Source organism: Trichomycterus rosablanca, chromosome 17 (assembly GCF_030014385.1).
Source record: "Trichomycterus rosablanca isolate fTriRos1 chromosome 17, fTriRos1.hap1, whole genome shotgun sequence".
Taxonomy (NCBI): Eukaryota; Metazoa; Chordata; class Actinopteri; order Siluriformes; family Trichomycteridae; genus Trichomycterus; species Trichomycterus rosablanca.
The window spans coordinates 16,822,299-16,840,000 of NC_086004.1; the positions used below are offsets into that span (position 1 = coordinate 16,822,299).

A 17,702-nucleotide genomic window follows, 5' to 3' on the forward strand; every position below is an offset into this window, starting at 1 on the left:
TAGTAATTCTAAAGCTTGAATTTAATTTAGTTAAAAATAAGAATTTTTTTCCTGACATGGGGATGCAGTCTGTAACTAGATATCTAGGTAGTCTTATAACACCTATGTACCTCACCTCAACAAAATTTGATTAAGAAATGAATCAGCCAAGACAGTCAAAATTCTTTCTTAAAATAGCATCAGTTTTGTAATACAAAATTATTATGTCGTGTGAAAAGGTGCAACTCAGGGACGTTATCAATACAGGTAACTCTGGGCATCAGTTGCTTTTGAACTTGACTGACCAGATTTGTCCATTTACAAGGTTCAAATGGAAGCCTGTGTATTGCATTACTCCTTACTAGAAGTCTAAGTAGTCTACACTAAGGACAGGCCTGCTACTAATCTTAAATTGTTCCACAGCTGATAGAGACGTGCACTAATACACAGACAGTAATGGAGACTGTGCATGTAAGAGAGACCGGTGACCCATAAAAACTAAACAGTGAACTTCATTTACTTGAAAAAAAGAACATAGAACTTGTGCCATATTGTTTTATGTGGAAAAAATTTTCCAACCATAATATTCCACACATCACAGTCCTTTTCCTCTCAGGATGTGCTTCCAGTTACACTTGGGCGTGGTTGGGGCAGAGGACAGTCTTGTGATAACTTTGTTCATAAAGCCCCTAGGTGATTCGGCTAAGTGGAGAAGTGTGTAGGATGTTTGCGGCTGTGGCTCATCGGAAGTGTGGAATGGTGTTCTGAGGAATGGTGTGTGGAGAAAAGTTCTGATTCTGCTCCTGGCTGAGAAGCAGTGAACATGTCGCCTAGAGAAACATACAGGGGAGGCAAAGGTAAGCATGTGGTTATTGAGGTAACGTTCTATAGCTTTATACACTTCAATAAAAGATCTTTACCAATACTGGAGTCTATTCCCTCTTGCGTTCCTGTAATGTGGTGCCAGAAGGCACTTCGTGGCAAGATAGCTGTGGGGATACAGGGGTAGGAGCTTGCTTCTGAGCCTTTGGATAAGAGCTTAAATAGTAGAAGAAAAAAGGAACAAGGATGAATATTTTGCATATGCACAATTTGTATGACTTCTTCATCCATCAGTGAAAAAGGACCATCAATGGACCCTACTGAGCAGATCACTTTCACCACAACAGTGTAAGTAAGTGTAACTGCATTTTGCTCAGTAGTGTTAACAGAGCTTTAAACCACCTTCATTTTACCACTTCATTTAGACAGCAGTAGTCCCATAGTCAGAAATTAACCAGAAAATATATATCTAAAACATTTACAAGCAACAATAATTGACCACTCAAAAATTTCAAATTAGTGATGGTCCAATAAAGGTTAATTCCCACTGATAAATGGAGTAGTGGGTAGCTAAAAACCAGCATTTGCCTAAACATTTGGTAAATATGTTAGATAAATATGATAGTGTATATATCACCAGATACTCTTTACCCTGCTGTTCTTCTCCATCTCCATGAGGACTTTCTTGTGCTGTTCAGCAATTGACAGTGTGGAAGAGTGGACCCTTTGATAGATCTGCTCCCCTTCTCGCGTCTGGAAAGTGTATAGACCCTCACCGCTGTCACACATTCTAAACAAAGACAGAAACAAATAATAAAACTAATTAATGACCAAAAAGTTGCCTCAGGTTACCACAGAGTTAATCAATATACTATAAAATGTGAATGGTCAGTTTCTGAATTTGAATAAAATATGCACAATCTGAAATGAACTCCCAAATTTGTTGATTTTCATAAAGACAAAAATTACATGGCCAACCATCCAAATAACTAGTTATTTAAGTTATTTATACTAGTTCAGGTGTTTCAGCCACACTTGATGTTTCTAGGTGTAAACAATGCATTATATATCATAAATTGTATGCATCTAAATTCGTGCCAATAGTTTGGGCAAGACTCTTTTTCGTTACAGCATGACCTGAGCATGTGCCCTTGTACACAAAGCAAAAAAATGAAAAAGACAATGGACGAGTTTGCACTGACTGCACAGAGCCATGTCCCCAGCCCCATCAATCACCCATTAAACACCTTTGCAATTACAATCCCAAATCAGTAAAAGGTGGGACAGTATGGAAGATACAAATAATAAAAAGCATGTCATGTTTTGTCTGGTCAACTTAATTTCATTTGTTAATATACATCAATTCCTGCATTTCAGGCTATTTAGGACTAGTAATGAGGGGAAAAAATTTATTTCAAACAGGTGATGTCAACAGGTAATTGTAATCATGATTTGGTACAAAAGCATGTTTACATGAAAGGCTGAGTCTTTGAAGAGCAATGATGGGCAGAGGATCTCCAGTTTGTTAACAAGTCTAAACACGCTTGATCACCCTCAGACGGCACTGCATTAAGAACCATTATTTATCAGTAAATAATATAACCACATTATGGCAAGGGATTATGTTGTCAAAAATTTGTCAAGCACTACAATATGAAGTTACATTTACAAATGCCACATTAAGTTTGTTAAAAGAAGCCCTTTAACCATCAAAGACAAAAAGCGTCATCCAGATTGCTATCAGCAAGTCCAAAAGCCAGGGTCTGTCATGGTATGGGGTTGTGTCAGTCCCCTTGGCAAAGGTCATTTACACTTATGTGATGGCAGCATTACCACAAATAAGTACATTAAGACTTTAGAGCAACAGATGCTGCCTTCAAGATGACATCTTTTCAATGCATGTTCACATAATAACTTTACACAAAGTTAGATTATTAGAAAAAAACTATTTTACATGAGAAAAGACATACAACATTTTTATACTATGCTTCAATATGTTATATTTAAAAATGAATGGTAATTGTGCATTTGATATAACAGTGTATTTCCTAAAACATGTTAATTTATTTTTTAAACAAAACATGAAATTTTACAAACGTTTGCATTATCATTTTTATACTACAAATATAGAAAATAACAATTATACTGATGAGAAAAGTAATGTAATCGTCATATTGTTATTGGTAATATTGGCTATATTGCCACTAGGAGGCAGTGACTCATTACATTTAATTTCATTTAACGTTATCTTTGTCCTTTCATGGGCAACCTAGAGGCGTTGTTAATCCTATTTTTTATTATTTGATCAGTGTCAGAGGACGGTAAGTACACCTCATCCACTATTCAGTTTTCCTCCAATCTATTTAATCAATCTCTTTATGAGGTCCTCAGTTCAATAGCTCTGTCTCTTTTTTAGAAAACTGCTGGCCTGGCTCATACTTTCACACTGTCACTGACTCCAATACAATAGACAAGATAAAAAGTATTATTAGTGTGTTTGGTAATAGATGCACATGAAGTGGGTATAATGAATGTACAAGCCCTGTTTCCAAAAAGTTGGGTGCCATATCCTGTGATTAGTTACTTCTCTTAAATCTTTATTTAACTGACAAAGTATTTCTTTATTTAAAGAAAATATTTCCTACATTTTCACTGATCAACACTGTATTTTGTAAATAGAAACACATTTTATGCTTGCAAAACACTCCAAGAAGCTGGGACAGAGTAATAAGTTAATAAGCAGGTAAATTGGTAACAGGTTGGGAATCCTGATTGGGTAAAAACGGAGGATCCACCAAAGGAACAGTCTTTACAAGCAATGATGGCTCACCACCTTGTGCCAAACTTCAGGAAAAAAATGCCAATCAGTTCAAAAAGAACTTTCTCTGTGTAAGATCACAAATAATTTATTCATTCACTATCTACTGTTCAAAATACAGTATTATGAAAAGATACAAATCTGGAGAGATCTCAGCATAATGTTAACCACGGCATCTCCACACCCTTTCAAGTCTCTATCGTGCCCAATGTGAAACTGCACTCATCTGTGAGAAGAACAGGGAGTTCTCTGGTGTATGCCAATCTAGCTGCTGAGCTTTGAGCACAGGTCCCACAACAGGACGTCGGGTCCTCATGCCACCCTCAAAAAGTCTGTTTGTGACAGTTTGTCCAGAAAGTGTCTCTTCCCTGAACCATTTAATGGCTGCGTGGTCAAGTAGTGTTTAAACTTGCATATTATCATTCAAACAGATAAATGTAGTAGACATAGGCATTTGGAAATTGCTCCCTAGGATGTACCAGACTTGTGGAAGGCCACAATTATTTTTCCAATTTCTTGGCTGATTTATTTAGATTTATTCTATAATGTCAAGCAAAGAGGCAAGTGGCTTCAAAGGTAGACCTTACATACTCCTCATGTCTGTCCTGATTACCCTGTGTATATTTAACCCATTGTGTTTAGTCTTCCCTTGTTGGTTATTGTGTGTGGTCTTGGCTCTGTTCATGTCCTTGCTCTGGTCTGTGCTCTGTTTGCTGTCCCTCTGTATTTTGTTGTTTAGTTTGCTTTGCTGAGCTTTTAGCAGGCTTAGCATTGTTTTGTTCTAGTGTAGGTAAGACTAGTTTAGATTAGGGATCTGTTCTGTGCTTAGCTTTAGGTTAGCATTTTGTATCGTTAGCATTAGCATAGGTTAGCTTAGCATAGGGTAAGTTGGGTTCTGTCTTTGTTCTTGTTTTTCCAAGTTTCCTGTAATCACATTTTTAGATTTGCCCATGTGTTTCTAAATATTCTTTGTTTGTATGCTCCTAGTTTGTTCCTGTTGTGTGAACCTCTAGTTTCCTTTGTTATCTTGCTTCGCTTATTGTTTGTTCATCTCAAATATTTATCATGTCTCGATGTCCCTTTTTACGTGTACAAAGTAGATATTCTAAACAGCTAGCTAAAAGTAAACTTATGACTTAAAACCTAATTGTTACCAACAGCTAGTGTAGGGTCCTGAATGATGTAAACTGGACACGAGCCAAAAACCCTTTAAGCGTTCTTTTTCCTAAAATGTCAGTTATTGTGTCTGTCATGTCATATGTTTTTGTCTCTTTAACATAAAACCAGAAACAGTGGGCGACACAGCTTCAGTTTTATGATACACGATAATCTTTTGTGTATAAAATCCTCCCTTAGCCCTCCTGCCTGTCCTTCATCCTATTCTTTTAAACACAACATTTTAACACAAGGTCTGTGTTGCAAATTTACACAATGCCCTACACTTTATATTATATATTTACTACAAAATATCTGTCTTACCTGCCAGCCTCAAAGGTGAAGCGGGTGGCATCACGACCATATCGTCGCAATGAGCAGAGGGGCCACGTGACCAGTTTTGTGCGGGGATTGTGTATATCCCACAGGTAAATGTTTTCATGTGTGATCTGCATCATGCACTCGCCGTAGATGTCCAGGTTAGGACAGGGCAGCAAAAACACGTTAAAACGTTCTGCAACCAAAATAAAACAAACCTGTTGAATTAAACCAAGTACAAAAACACAGCCAGTACTTGTTTAGGTGTATTTGAAAGACATTCAGATGATCAAATTCACATGCTGAATGCATGTCTGAATCAGAATAAGAACTTTTGTAGAAAACAAAAAACACAAAAAATGTGCTTATTTGCATTTCAGTAGCGCCAAATATTAAGAAATTCTATAACCCCAAATATGAAATACAGTATGAACACAAGATATTTCATTTTCTGTCTGGTCAACTTAATTTTCTTTGTTAATGTACATCCATTTCATTCAGGCCTGCAACACATTCCAAAAGTTGGAATGGGGCAATTTAGGGCTAATAATAAGATATAAAAATATATAAGTAATGATTTCATTTTAAATAGGTGATGTCAACAGGTGATTGTAATCCTGATTTGGTACAAAAGCAGTATTCACGAAAGGCTTTGAGGAGCAAAAATGGGTAGACAATTTTCAGTTTGTCAACAAATGCATGAGAAAAGTAGTTGAAATGTTTCAAAACAATATTCCTCTAAGAAATATTGAAAATAATTTGTATAATTCCTCCACTACAGTGCATAATATCATTAAACAATTCAATTAATCCCGAGGAATTTCAGTGCATAAAAGACAAGGGCGCAAGCCTAAACTAAACACCCATGATCTCTGATCCCTCAGGTGGCACTGCAACAAGAACCGTCATTCATCAATAGCTGATATAACAACATGGGTGAGGGATTACTTTGGCAAACCTTTGTCAAGCATTACAATACAGAGTTACATGCACAAATGCCACTTGCAACTTTTTGTGCAAAAAATAAGCCCTATGTTAACTGTGTCCACAAGCAGCATTATGTTCTCTGGGCTTGGAGGCATCTAGCATGGACCATCACACAGCAGAAATGTATAGTGTAGCAAACAAATAAATATTTTTGACATATTTTGGTATATGTGATCCAGACCAAAGATGAAAAGAACCAGTGAGACTGTTATCAGCAACAAGTCCAATAGATTACCAATGAAATGAAGTTAACCAGACAAAACATGAAATATGTTGGGTTTATACTGTCTGCAATCAAATACAAGTCAAAGTAAATGTAAAAAACACTGTGGGTTTTTTTTTGTAAAATTTCCATACTGTCCCAACTTTTTCTGATTTGGGGTTGTAAAATTCACATACACTGTTAAAAGATTTAACAATTTACTCAAATTACTGTGCTGATTATACGATTTTTACTAAAAACATTGTATTAAAGTTATGAAAAATGTAAAACAGAAGTATGTTCACTAGTGGTATGTTTACTTTTGTTGCTCTACCTGCCAAAATAAAGGCTTTACTTCACTCTTTACACATAAGATTACATGTCTGATTGATAAGGAGGGCAGGAATGTAATCATCTCCCTTATACAAAGCAGGGCCAATTATGCTACTTCAGCATGCACTATACCTAAATTATTTTGGTGGTATAAACATTTACAGTCATGGCCAAAATATTTGAACCACTGCACGTCTTTCAGAAAACGCACTACTTCTCCCAGAAAATTGTTGCAAGTGCAAATGCTTCAATAGGCCACAGGAACTGGGCCAAGGGATGTTCTGGGTCCTAAAGAACAAATGTTTCACTGCTGGGGTTGTTGGAATGCTACTAGTGGTGGAAGGAACAAGGCTGGAGAGCAGGTAGGGGACGGCCACAAGTCTAGAGAGCCATTTGAGACTGGCAAAGAGTCTAAGGAGCCAGCTGGGACTAGGGACACGTCTGGGAAGTCAAATTGAATTGGACTGGGAATAACAAAGAGCGTGGATCAGGGGAGCTGGTTTGGGCAAGCACTAGTTCAAAAGAGTTGTCAGGGGCCAGCATTTGTCCAGGTGAGCTGCCTTGAGATGGTGAGGGTCCTGAAGAGCCTTTCAGAAGTGGTGAACACTTTAGAAAGCCATCTGGAAGCAGCTAGAGGACCACTGGGGGGTTGTCCGGTTGAGACAAGAAGGCCAAGGGATTGTCTGAAACCAGCAGAAGAGTGAGGGGATTGTCTGAAACCAGCAGAGCAACCAGGCGACTGGCTTGGACTGGCAGAGGAGTCAGGGGACTGGCTGGGACTGGCAGAGAAGTCAGGGAGCTGGCTGGAACTGACAGAGAAGGTGGGGAGCCGGCTGGAACTGACAGAGAAGTCAGGGGGCTAAATGGAATTGGCAGAAGAGTTAGGGATTCTGCTGCAACTGGCAGTGGAGTCAGGGAGCTGGCTTAAACAGAGACTGAATAAACTGACTGGAACTAAAAGAGGGCCCAAGGAACCAGCTGGAACTGGCAAAGGGACACTTAGTACACAAAACTAGAGAGATAACTAAAAGAATATTTAAGAGGTATAACACAAGATCATAGTAATCAATAATGCTGGACAAAGGGAACAGGACAGAGGGGGTTCTAAATACACAGACCAATCTGGGAAGATATGTGAAACAGCTGGGCATGATGAACTAAAGCAGTGGTCCCCAACCACCGGGCCACAGACCGGGTCATTTATTATGATCCCTAACCGGAACGTAAACCAACATAAATAAATGTACATCACACATGCCTTATAACAGGTTTGTTTTTATTTTGATGGGAGCGCTATTTCTTCAAATTTCCGAAAGTTTGGATTTACGTGTGTGTGAGACGAGTGTATCCAGCTTCACCGTAATGTGTCGGTGAACAGAACTGAGACGATATTTAGAAACATATTATAAATATTATATCACATCTTAAATATTTTGACAGAACTGTAAAATTTAGGCAATAAAATAAATCGTATTAATATTGAGCAGAATGAAGTTCACCCTATTGGTCTGGCCCTCCACAACAGTAACAGTTTTTTATGTGGCCCCTTGGAAAACGTAATTGCCCACCCCTGAATTAGAGATACATCAGCAAGGAAAACACTGCTTCCATTTACAACACACGTTTGTTTATCGTCTCATATCACCCCCAGGTGGAAGCAGCGTCTCATTGCAGTGAAAAAGCTCATTTGTAAGCAGTGTAGTTATTCTATTTTTAAATCCTCTCGCCACCGCAGGTCCGTTCAATTATATTTTATATGAAACCAGTCCTTGGTGCAAAAAAGGCTGGGGACCGCTGAACTAAAGGATGAATCAGAGGGAAGAGGTTTTGACTAAGTGGGTGTGCAGAATGCAAACAATCCATGTGCAAAGCACAGGGGAAGACTGAGTCTGTTACAACTAAAGCATTTGTACTTGCAACAATTTCGTTGTGGTTCATTTTCTAAAAGAAGTGCAGTGATGCCAATATGTTTGCTTTTAACTGTATAGTATATTATTACCAGTATTTTCAATTCCCTTTGCATATCACATGTCCTACCTGTGTGCTCGCACTGAACTCCAGCTGCCAGAAGGTCAGGTTCACCCAAACTGATGTCATTCAGCCGGGTGCCCAGACACTCAATGGATAAAGTCTTAAACCACTCCTCAGCCTCAAGCTCTAAAGAATGAAACACACACAGACAGAAACATAGTCAGAGAGTCACAGGAGAGGCTATATTGTTTAAAATGTCTTTGAACATATATTAAATTCTTCACTGACAATAATTCAAAAAAGGAAATGTAAACATGATATGAATTGCTGCAGTAGGCCGGTTGTGTAATTTGATCAATCCTTATCCTTACAATAATTTTGCTCAAAACAAATCCCTAGAGCCTTCTGTATACAGTGACTTTATTTAGTATTTAGCCTTTTATTTTTGCATTTTAAAACCATTACTTTTTTTTATAGTTGACCTATAAAAAAGTAAGATTCAGAAAGCATTCATGCTCATAACTATTAGAATACCATTTATTTCTTGCAACACATTATCTAGCCAAATCTCCAAATTTTTTAAAGGTAACACCTGTGTAATAAACTTCAGGATTAGCTGTTACGTTTGTCCACAAAAACATTCACTTCTTTGTAACGTCTATCGATGTGGGAGCCTTTCAACTGAACAAATCAAAATCAAGTGAAAGATGCATTCTAAAGTCAGGGTTTATATTAAAGAGAAGCACAGGCCTAAAGAAGGTCACATCTTAAATACACTAAACATACCTCTGGCCCAGTTCAGTTCCTTATAACTCTTAAGTCATCCCCCTTAGGCAAAGAACCAGATTAGGAAATGGCTAGAGTACCCACTGTGACTTCACCTTTTACTCTTAATGACTTGAGAAGCAAGTGGCTGTGACTAAAGGCTAAAAAGGTGATAAAAATGTAATGTTCGATTTGGAATCATACCACATTCTTATGGTACTTTTAATGTGTAGTGGTAAGTATAACTAAAGATAGTGATGGCTTACCTGATTCACAGGTAAATGTGCGGGAGGTATCATCTGTGAATACAATAGCCACAGCTTGGCGCTTGGTGTCCCGTGGTAGTCTTGTCACATTTTTTACATTACTGATTTCTGTCACCTGTAGGCATTAAGGCCATGCAAATAATATGTTATCATCTATACATTTACGGTTAATACAGGAATTAAATGCAATGCTTTATGTCTCTTTTTTAAAGCTATTCAGAACTTTGTTATTTTGTTACTGTTTTAAATAATACTGTAGTAACCCAGGGTTTCCCTACTCCAGTCCTGAAAGCAAATTACTCTGCATAATTTCAGGTTTTTGGTGCTCCCACCTGCTTCACAAGGCTTAAAAAGTTATTATTATTAAGCTTTGCATTTATAATTGATTTATTAAGCACCCTCAGCATGTTTTTGGGAGACTGGAGAAACTCTAGTATATAGATGAAACCCATGCAGACACAAATAGAGCATTCAAAACTCCTTACAGACAGTGACTGGTGATAAATCATGATGATGATGATCACTCTACTAGTTGCCCCAGCTTAACATCCTGTTCCAAGTTTCTTTTTTTTCAATATGTTAGTGAAAATACTTAAATATGTAGTGGGAAAAGTTGCAAAATGATAATCAAGTAATATTATAATAAATAATAATAATAATAATTATTTACTAATTAATTAAAATGTTCAAGTAAAATTATTTTCACCCAATCTCAGTGCCTGATGCTCTTTTACAAATGCCTTTTTAACTGAATTGGGACAAAATTTCAGAGACTTTCTAGAAAAGAGAAGGCTGCTTTACCACAAGGAAGGCAACATTATATTGATGGCCATGGTTTTGAAATGGAATGACCAACATGGTCAGATGTCCACATATCATGGCTATAAACAGTACTTTTCAGTTGAAGGCATATCTTTCGTAGAATGCTTTATTAACCCAGAACAGTTCCAGAGAATTGAAAAATATGCAGAAGTGAATTACACAGTAGAAATAAAAAGCTACACAGCCCTATTACAATAGCAGTTTCTGTGATGTAAAAACCATTCATTCATCATCTGTTTTACCATTGTTTTATCCTATTCAGGGTTGCAGTGGTCTGATTGATTGGACAAAGACACCCTGAAAAGGTTGCCAGTCCATCACAGGGTAAACACACACACACACACACTCATATCTAAGGGGACTTTTAGTTTCCCCAATTACCCTGATTGCAAGTCTTTGGACTGTGGGAGAAAACCGGAGCACCCAAAGGAAACCCATGCTGAGAACATGTAAAATCCACACAGTAAGGACCCAGACCGCTCCACCTAAAATCAAACCCAGGACCTTCTTGCTGTGAGGCAACAGTGCTACCCACCAAGCCACTCATGTAAAAAGCAGAACAAAATAAATCATTTAATATTTATTTCCACCTTTAATGTGACCTATAATTGGTGCCATTTAATTGAAAAACCCATTTAAACTCATGGTAAATAATAGTCAGTGACACCTGCCAACAAATAAGTGACCCTTATAAAGTGCAGCGGTTCTAGTAGGATTTTCCTGTTTACTTAGTTGTACAGGGTGGGCCATTTATATGGATACACCTAAATAAAATGGGAATTGTTGGTGATATTAACTTCCTGTTTGTGGCACATTAGTATATGGGAGGGGGAAAACTTTTCAAGATGGGTGGTGACCATGGCGGCCATTTTGAAGTCGGCCATTTTGGATCCAACTTTAGTTTTTTCAATGGGAAGAGGGTCATGTGACACATCAAACTTATTAAGAATTTCACAAGAAAAACAATGGTGTGCTTGGTTTTAACGTAACTTTATTCTTTCATAAGTTATTTACAAGCTTCTCTTTGTTTACAGCCATTGACATGTCGCAGAGGTTAACACGTGAGGAGCGGATAGAAATTGTGTTGATGTCTGGTGAACGCAGTACCCGGGTCATTGCAGCAGATTTCAATGCAAGACACCCTACGAGACCACCCATCTCCCATGCTACAGTTAGCAAACTGCTTGCCAAATTTCGTGAAACTGGTTCAGTGTTGGATTTGCCAAAATGTGGACGCATGAAAACTGTCACTAATGAAGAAACATCAGTGGCTGTCCTAGCTTCATTCAGCAAGAGCCCACAGTGTAGCACTCGCCGCATGTCACTGGAGAGTGGCATCAGTCGAACATGGTGCACCACCACATTATGGGTGTCAGGTCCGAGCATTCCTACATGAACAGTTTCCTGGAAAGTGGATTGGTCGTCGTGGGCCTGTTGAATGGCCCCCAAGGTCTCCCGATCTGACCCCCTTAGACTTTTATCTTTGGGGTCATCTGAAGGCAATTGTCTATGCTGTGAAGATACGAGATGTGCAGCACCTGAAACTACGGATACTGGAAGCCTGTGCTAGCATTTCTTCTGCGGTGTTGCTATCAGTGTGTGAAGAGTGGGAGAAGAGGGTTGCATTGACAATCCAACACAATGGGCAGCACTTTGAACACATTTTATAAGTGGTCAGAAACTTGTAAATAACTCATGAAAGAATAAAGTTACGTTAAAACCAAGTGCTACACTGTGGGCTCTTGCTGAATGAAGCTAGGACAGCCACTGATGTTTCTTCATTAGTGACAGTTTTCATGCGTCCACATTTTGGCAAATCCAACACTGAACCAGTTTCACGAAATTTGGCAAGCAGTTTGCTAACTGTAGCATGGGAGATGGGTGGTCTCGTAGGGTGTCTTGCATTGAAATCTGCTGCAATGACCCGGGTACTGCGTTCACCAGACATCAACACAATTTCTATCCGCTCCTCACGTGCACCTCTGCGACATGTCAATGGCTGTAAACAAAGAGAAGCTTGTAAATAACTCATGAAAGAATAAAGTTACGTTAAAACCAAGCACACCATTGTTTTTCTTGTGAAATTCTCAATAAGTTTGATGTGTCACATGACCCTCTTCCCATTGAAAAAACTAAAGTTGGATCCAAAATGGCCGACTTCAAAATGGCCGCCATGGTCACCACCCATCTTGAAAAGTTTTTCCCCTCCCATATACTAATGTGCCACAAACAGGAAGTTAATATCACCAACCATTCCCATTTTATTTAGGTGTATCCATATAAATGGCCCACCCTGTATTTGACAGCAAATGCTTTAATTCACAAAGAGCTTACACAGTAACAATATAATCTTGTTGTTGTGAGGTATTAATCAGGAGAAAAGTAGAAAATGCTCCAAGACATTACATAAACCACGGAACACAATGCAGACATCAACATGTGGGTAAAACATGGCACAACAGTGACATTACCATGAACTATACATCCCTCCTAAATTAATTAAAAAACAAAAAGAAAACTAGCTTGGCGGGGTGCAAGGAGGTCTACAACAATATTAAGGTAGGTGCTGAAGTACTGGTTGTGTACAACATGTGGCAACAATCTCTGGGCTGAGAGGTAAAATGACAAGAAAAACATTAAGCCTGGCTACGTTTTGCAACACCTACATCAAGTATGCCAAACACAATGTGTTATGACCTGATGAGACCATGGTTGAACATTTTGGCCTTAATTCCAAAAAGTTTGTTTAACAAAAAACAACACTGCACATCATCAAAAATGACCATATCCACAGTGAAGTATGGTGGTGGCAGCATTATGCTTTAGGGCTGTATTTCTTCACCTAAAACTGAGGCTTTAGGTGGAGGGAACAGTTCCAAATATCAGTCAATTTTGGCATAAAACATTCAGGCTTCTGTAAAAAAGCTGAGAATGAAGAGGAATTTCACTATTCACCATGACAACAACACAAAGCAGACCTCTACATCAACAAAAGAATGGTTTTACTAAGGAAAGATCAAAGTTTTGGAATGGCTCAGCCAGAGCAAAGACTTGAATCCAATTAAAAATCTGTGGGGTGACCTGAAGAGTGCTGTGCACAAGAGATTTCTTTGTAATGTCACAGATTTGGATTGTTTTTTGCAAAGAAGTGCCATGCTAATAGACTCCTACCCAAAAGATTTGTCTTTAATTGAATTGAGGTTACATTAAAGGTGGAAGGTTACATTAAAATAAAAAAAAGTTCATTTATCTTGGTCTCATTTTATTACACCACAAAAGCCTGGCATTGTAACAGGGGTGTATAAACGTTTACATCCACTGTAGCTGTTCTGGTGGCTTGTGGAGGCTCTGGGCATAACTAAGTCACTTCATGTAGGTTTTACTGGCATTTTGTTTTGACATTTTAGAATGACATCCACTTACTTTAATGTCAGACTCACATTTTATTGGTCAAACATCATTTACCTTTGGGCAGGCTCTGATGTAGGCTGACTTCTCATCAGGGTACTTTTCCAGACGTCGGGGCCCTTTGCTTGAGGACTTTTTAAACACCAGCCAGCAGCGTCGATAGATCTAAAATGCACGCGCGCACACACACACACACACACACACACACACTGTGTTCAGTGATTGTGCCTTTGTCTTTACAAATGTTTGTTATGCAGATTGCAGTTTGCTGGTTTGATAGTGCATATTCATAAAGAATAAGGCCAAATGATTTAATCCTCTCTAGGTAACATACATCAAGCTTAACACTCAAGCTAAGAATATCACTGCACAGACTGAATATTTAAATGAAGTGCTTAATGAGTGTAAAATAAAGATGGCATTAAGAGATAGCTCTAGTTCTAGATATTTTAGAAGGAGAATTAAAATAAACACAATGGCAACTTAAAAAAAGGTTTAGACCCTTTATTGTGGTGTTCAATGATGACAGTGTTAAGTGTAATTAAAAGAGAATCTGTTTCTTGTACTGTTTTTAGTGACACCACCACCTATTAGGCAAACATACATCTATTTTAAACATGAATTGGTCCTTAACAATACAGCTTGCATTTGTTGCAACTAATACAGCCAGAAAAGTGTCTTGACAAAAGTATATTAAAATCTGCAGCAAAACATCATTAAATGCTTTTGGTAATTTTATGTTAAGTAGGCATTCCAAATGATCACAAGGTGAAACAATTTATAGATTATCCTGCATGCTGCTGCATAAAAACAGTTTGTTTAAAGGGATTCAACTTACATCATTTACTTAATTGTGATGCAAATTGCACTATATTGCTTCTAGTGGTTATTTTTGTATACAATTACAATCGTAAATATTCAACTCTACATAGAAAACAAGGATTTATGACTTTTTATTTTATGACTCTTTTTTAAAGGATATAAATTATGTATTTTAAATGATCTGGATATACTGTTCATACAGCCATCACAATTATTCAACCCCTGCATAATATTGCTGATCTATGTCTGCATGGCCTAAAACATGATTAATCTCCAGGAACTTAATAACAACTTTTACTTTGTTTTAGCTGTGATGTGTTACATAAACACCACCCAGAGATGTGTGTTGCAATTATAATGAAAAATAAAAAGCCATCACAAGCGCAGAGAGACATAATTTTATTGAACTAAAAGATTTCCATGACATTGAACATTCCTAAAGACAACACTGTGAGTTGCAAAGTTCCAAACAAACCTGCCTGGCCATTTAAGAATGCACAATGTTTCATCCAAAGCAATCTCATGACCTGATGAAGAGTGAACCAGGAAGACCATCATCAGTGAACTGTATTCCAGCACCAACCTCCTACTACTTCCACTACTTTAATATTGCATATAGTAATGACCATTATAAATGCAACTAAAGTTACAACTAAACTCTAATACACAAATGTTTATTGGTCCATTGGTGTATAGCACCAGACTAAGGATGCTAAAAACTGCTCAACTTGAGCTGGTACCATGAAGCTACTTACAGAGATTTGCATGTAGTTGAAATGTAGTAAAGCTAGTAAATAAATAAGCTTGCTAAACATGATAAAGAGTTTTCGTTTTTTAAAAATCCTTATAACAATACATGTTCATCAATGATATCTTAGCCACTATGCAACAGCCTTAAACATTTTAAACAATCTGCTATGGTAACCACACACACATTTCTACTGTGAGGCACCACATATTGAAATGTTTTGACTAAAAATACGTTTTCTTGTGTTCTAGTGTGCTTTTCACTAACGTTGAAGTCACAAATGTAAAAATGAACCTGTTTACAATTTTTGAGTTTCTGTGGGGATCCATTTTCATTATTAGATTGGTTGGGGGGGGGGGGGGGGGGTGTACAAAGCAGCAAATTGGCTATGGTGAACATTGGAAACACCCGCCTAATATGCTGTCAAAACGACTCTGACCCACACAGATATGGACTCCACAACACAGAAATGTAAATTCTATGTAAATGTGGGTGTCCACATGATCTTGAAAAAAAAACAGGATTTGTCAGATCAGTTGAACTTCTTCGCTTGCTTTAAGGTCAAGCTCCAATGCCTGTATGCTCATTGTAGATGTTTTTGGTAGGTGGTAAAGACAGCGCAGAGGATCACAGGAAGACCACTTCCAGACCTGGACTCAGTGTATGCTGGCCACCTTCAAAAGAAAGACCGCAACATCACTACAGATCCCACCCAGGACACAGACTGTTTGTCCCTCTGCCTTCAGGAGGGAGAGACAGGACAATAAAAACTCTGAGGAACAGCTTCTTCCCCAGAGCTGTGACCTCCATCACTCCCTCACAAACCCTTAAGAACTTGCACATTTTTGCACCTCATTTTTGCCACTTTGTACCTCAATCTTTATATGCTGCTATTATTATTATTATTGACTGTATGTTTTATGACTGTCATTGTGTGTTCTTTTTCCTTGTTGCTGTTGCTTTTCTTTCTTTTTATATGATTCATTTATGTTGAGAAGTACCTCACAGTATTTTGTTGTACCATGTACAATGACAAATAAAAGTTTCTATTCTATTCTATTCTAATCTAATAACCCCAGTGGTAAAATTATCTACAATCTGAGCCACTGTAGCTATTCTGTTGGTCAAAGTCAATCAAGTTGGTGAGCAAGAACATTGAAAATAAGTCCTTTTTAACTGTTAAATAAATGTCCAAAAGAATTAAGAAGCTAGTGAAGTGGCAGCAGTGCAGTTATAACAAAATCATAGAAATACAAAGGCCTTAGCTAATATTTACATCAGAATGGGGAAAATTTAGTTTTAGGTGACGTTGACTATGGGATTTTACACAATATGTTTTGAAAAAACATCAATAAACTGCTGCAAACTAAAAAACTCTTTGATGATGGAGGTCAGATGGTAAGGACCAATGGTTGCTTCCCTTTAACAGTAAGTTAAAAGTCAGAGGCACGTTCAGGATATAAATGTACAGCTCCTCTGTCGACTGCTCCCGTCACCCCCTTGAACAGTTGCCAAACCAAAATGGCTCTTCAGACCTGTTCCCAGCTCTTGCCAGTTCCTCAGTCTTGTCCTGGCTCTAGCCATCTCCCCAGCCATGTTGCTGGTACAAGCTGACTCATCTAAACAGAATCCGTCCCAGGCTCCTGCTGGTTTCTCAGACCTGTTCCTGGCCCTGGCCTGTCCTCCAGACTCCCTTCCTCCTCTGATGCTTTACCAGGCTGCCAAAATCCTGAGGGCACAGGAGCTTTCCTCTGATTTTGTTAGAAAGCTTCGGGAGTTGCACGTTAAAGGGTGGCTTCTCTAACAGTTTCAGTCTCTCCTCAAGGCATTGCGGTTTCCAGGGTACCTTTCTGTTTTGGTTCCTTTGTCCTGCATTGATTGTGTTTTGCTGTGAGGTGTTCTACTGCTTGTTTGTTTTGCACTTTTACTTGTTCCTTCAGGTGTTTTCATTGTTCTCAAATTTCTGGTGAATTTATGTTCATCTTTTTTTAGTTAATTTGTCAATAGTGATCAGCTCAGAGTGTGATACACTATATAGTTTAAAGTATTTGGACACTTGTCCATAAGTTTTTTGGACATGCCATTTCAAAATCAAATGGTATTAAAATATTAACTTTTACATGATCTATTACATGAAGGGTTCTCACAAGACTTTGAGGGATGTCTGGGAATTTGTGACCATTCAGTCAAGGAGTATTTGTATAGCTGGGCACTGATGTTGGTCAAGAAATCCTCAAGTGATGTTCCAGTTCATTACAAAACTGTTCAGTGGGGCGGGGGGCAGGG

General features: G+C 38.2%; 1 protein-coding gene across 1 annotated transcript in view; it reads right to left on the reverse strand.

Moving 5' to 3' along the window:
• Nucleotides 1-563: 563 nt before the first annotated feature.
• dok4 (docking protein 4) overlaps nt 564-17,702 on the reverse strand; it is a 29,170-nt gene continuing 12,031 nt past the window's right edge. The window contains exons 2-8 of the mRNA XM_063013045.1: nt 13,904-14,011; nt 9,617-9,731; nt 8,652-8,771; nt 5,099-5,288; nt 1,453-1,591; nt 900-1,017; nt 564-809 (exon numbers count right to left, since the gene is read on the reverse strand). Of these exons, the coding sequence (XP_062869115.1) occupies nt 682-809; nt 900-1,017; nt 1,453-1,591; nt 5,099-5,288; nt 8,652-8,771; nt 9,617-9,731; nt 13,904-14,011 (918 nt within the window). The 3' untranslated portion in view covers nt 564-681. The remainder of the gene's footprint in view (nt 810-899; nt 1,018-1,452; nt 1,592-5,098; nt 5,289-8,651; nt 8,772-9,616; nt 9,732-13,903; nt 14,012-17,702) is intronic.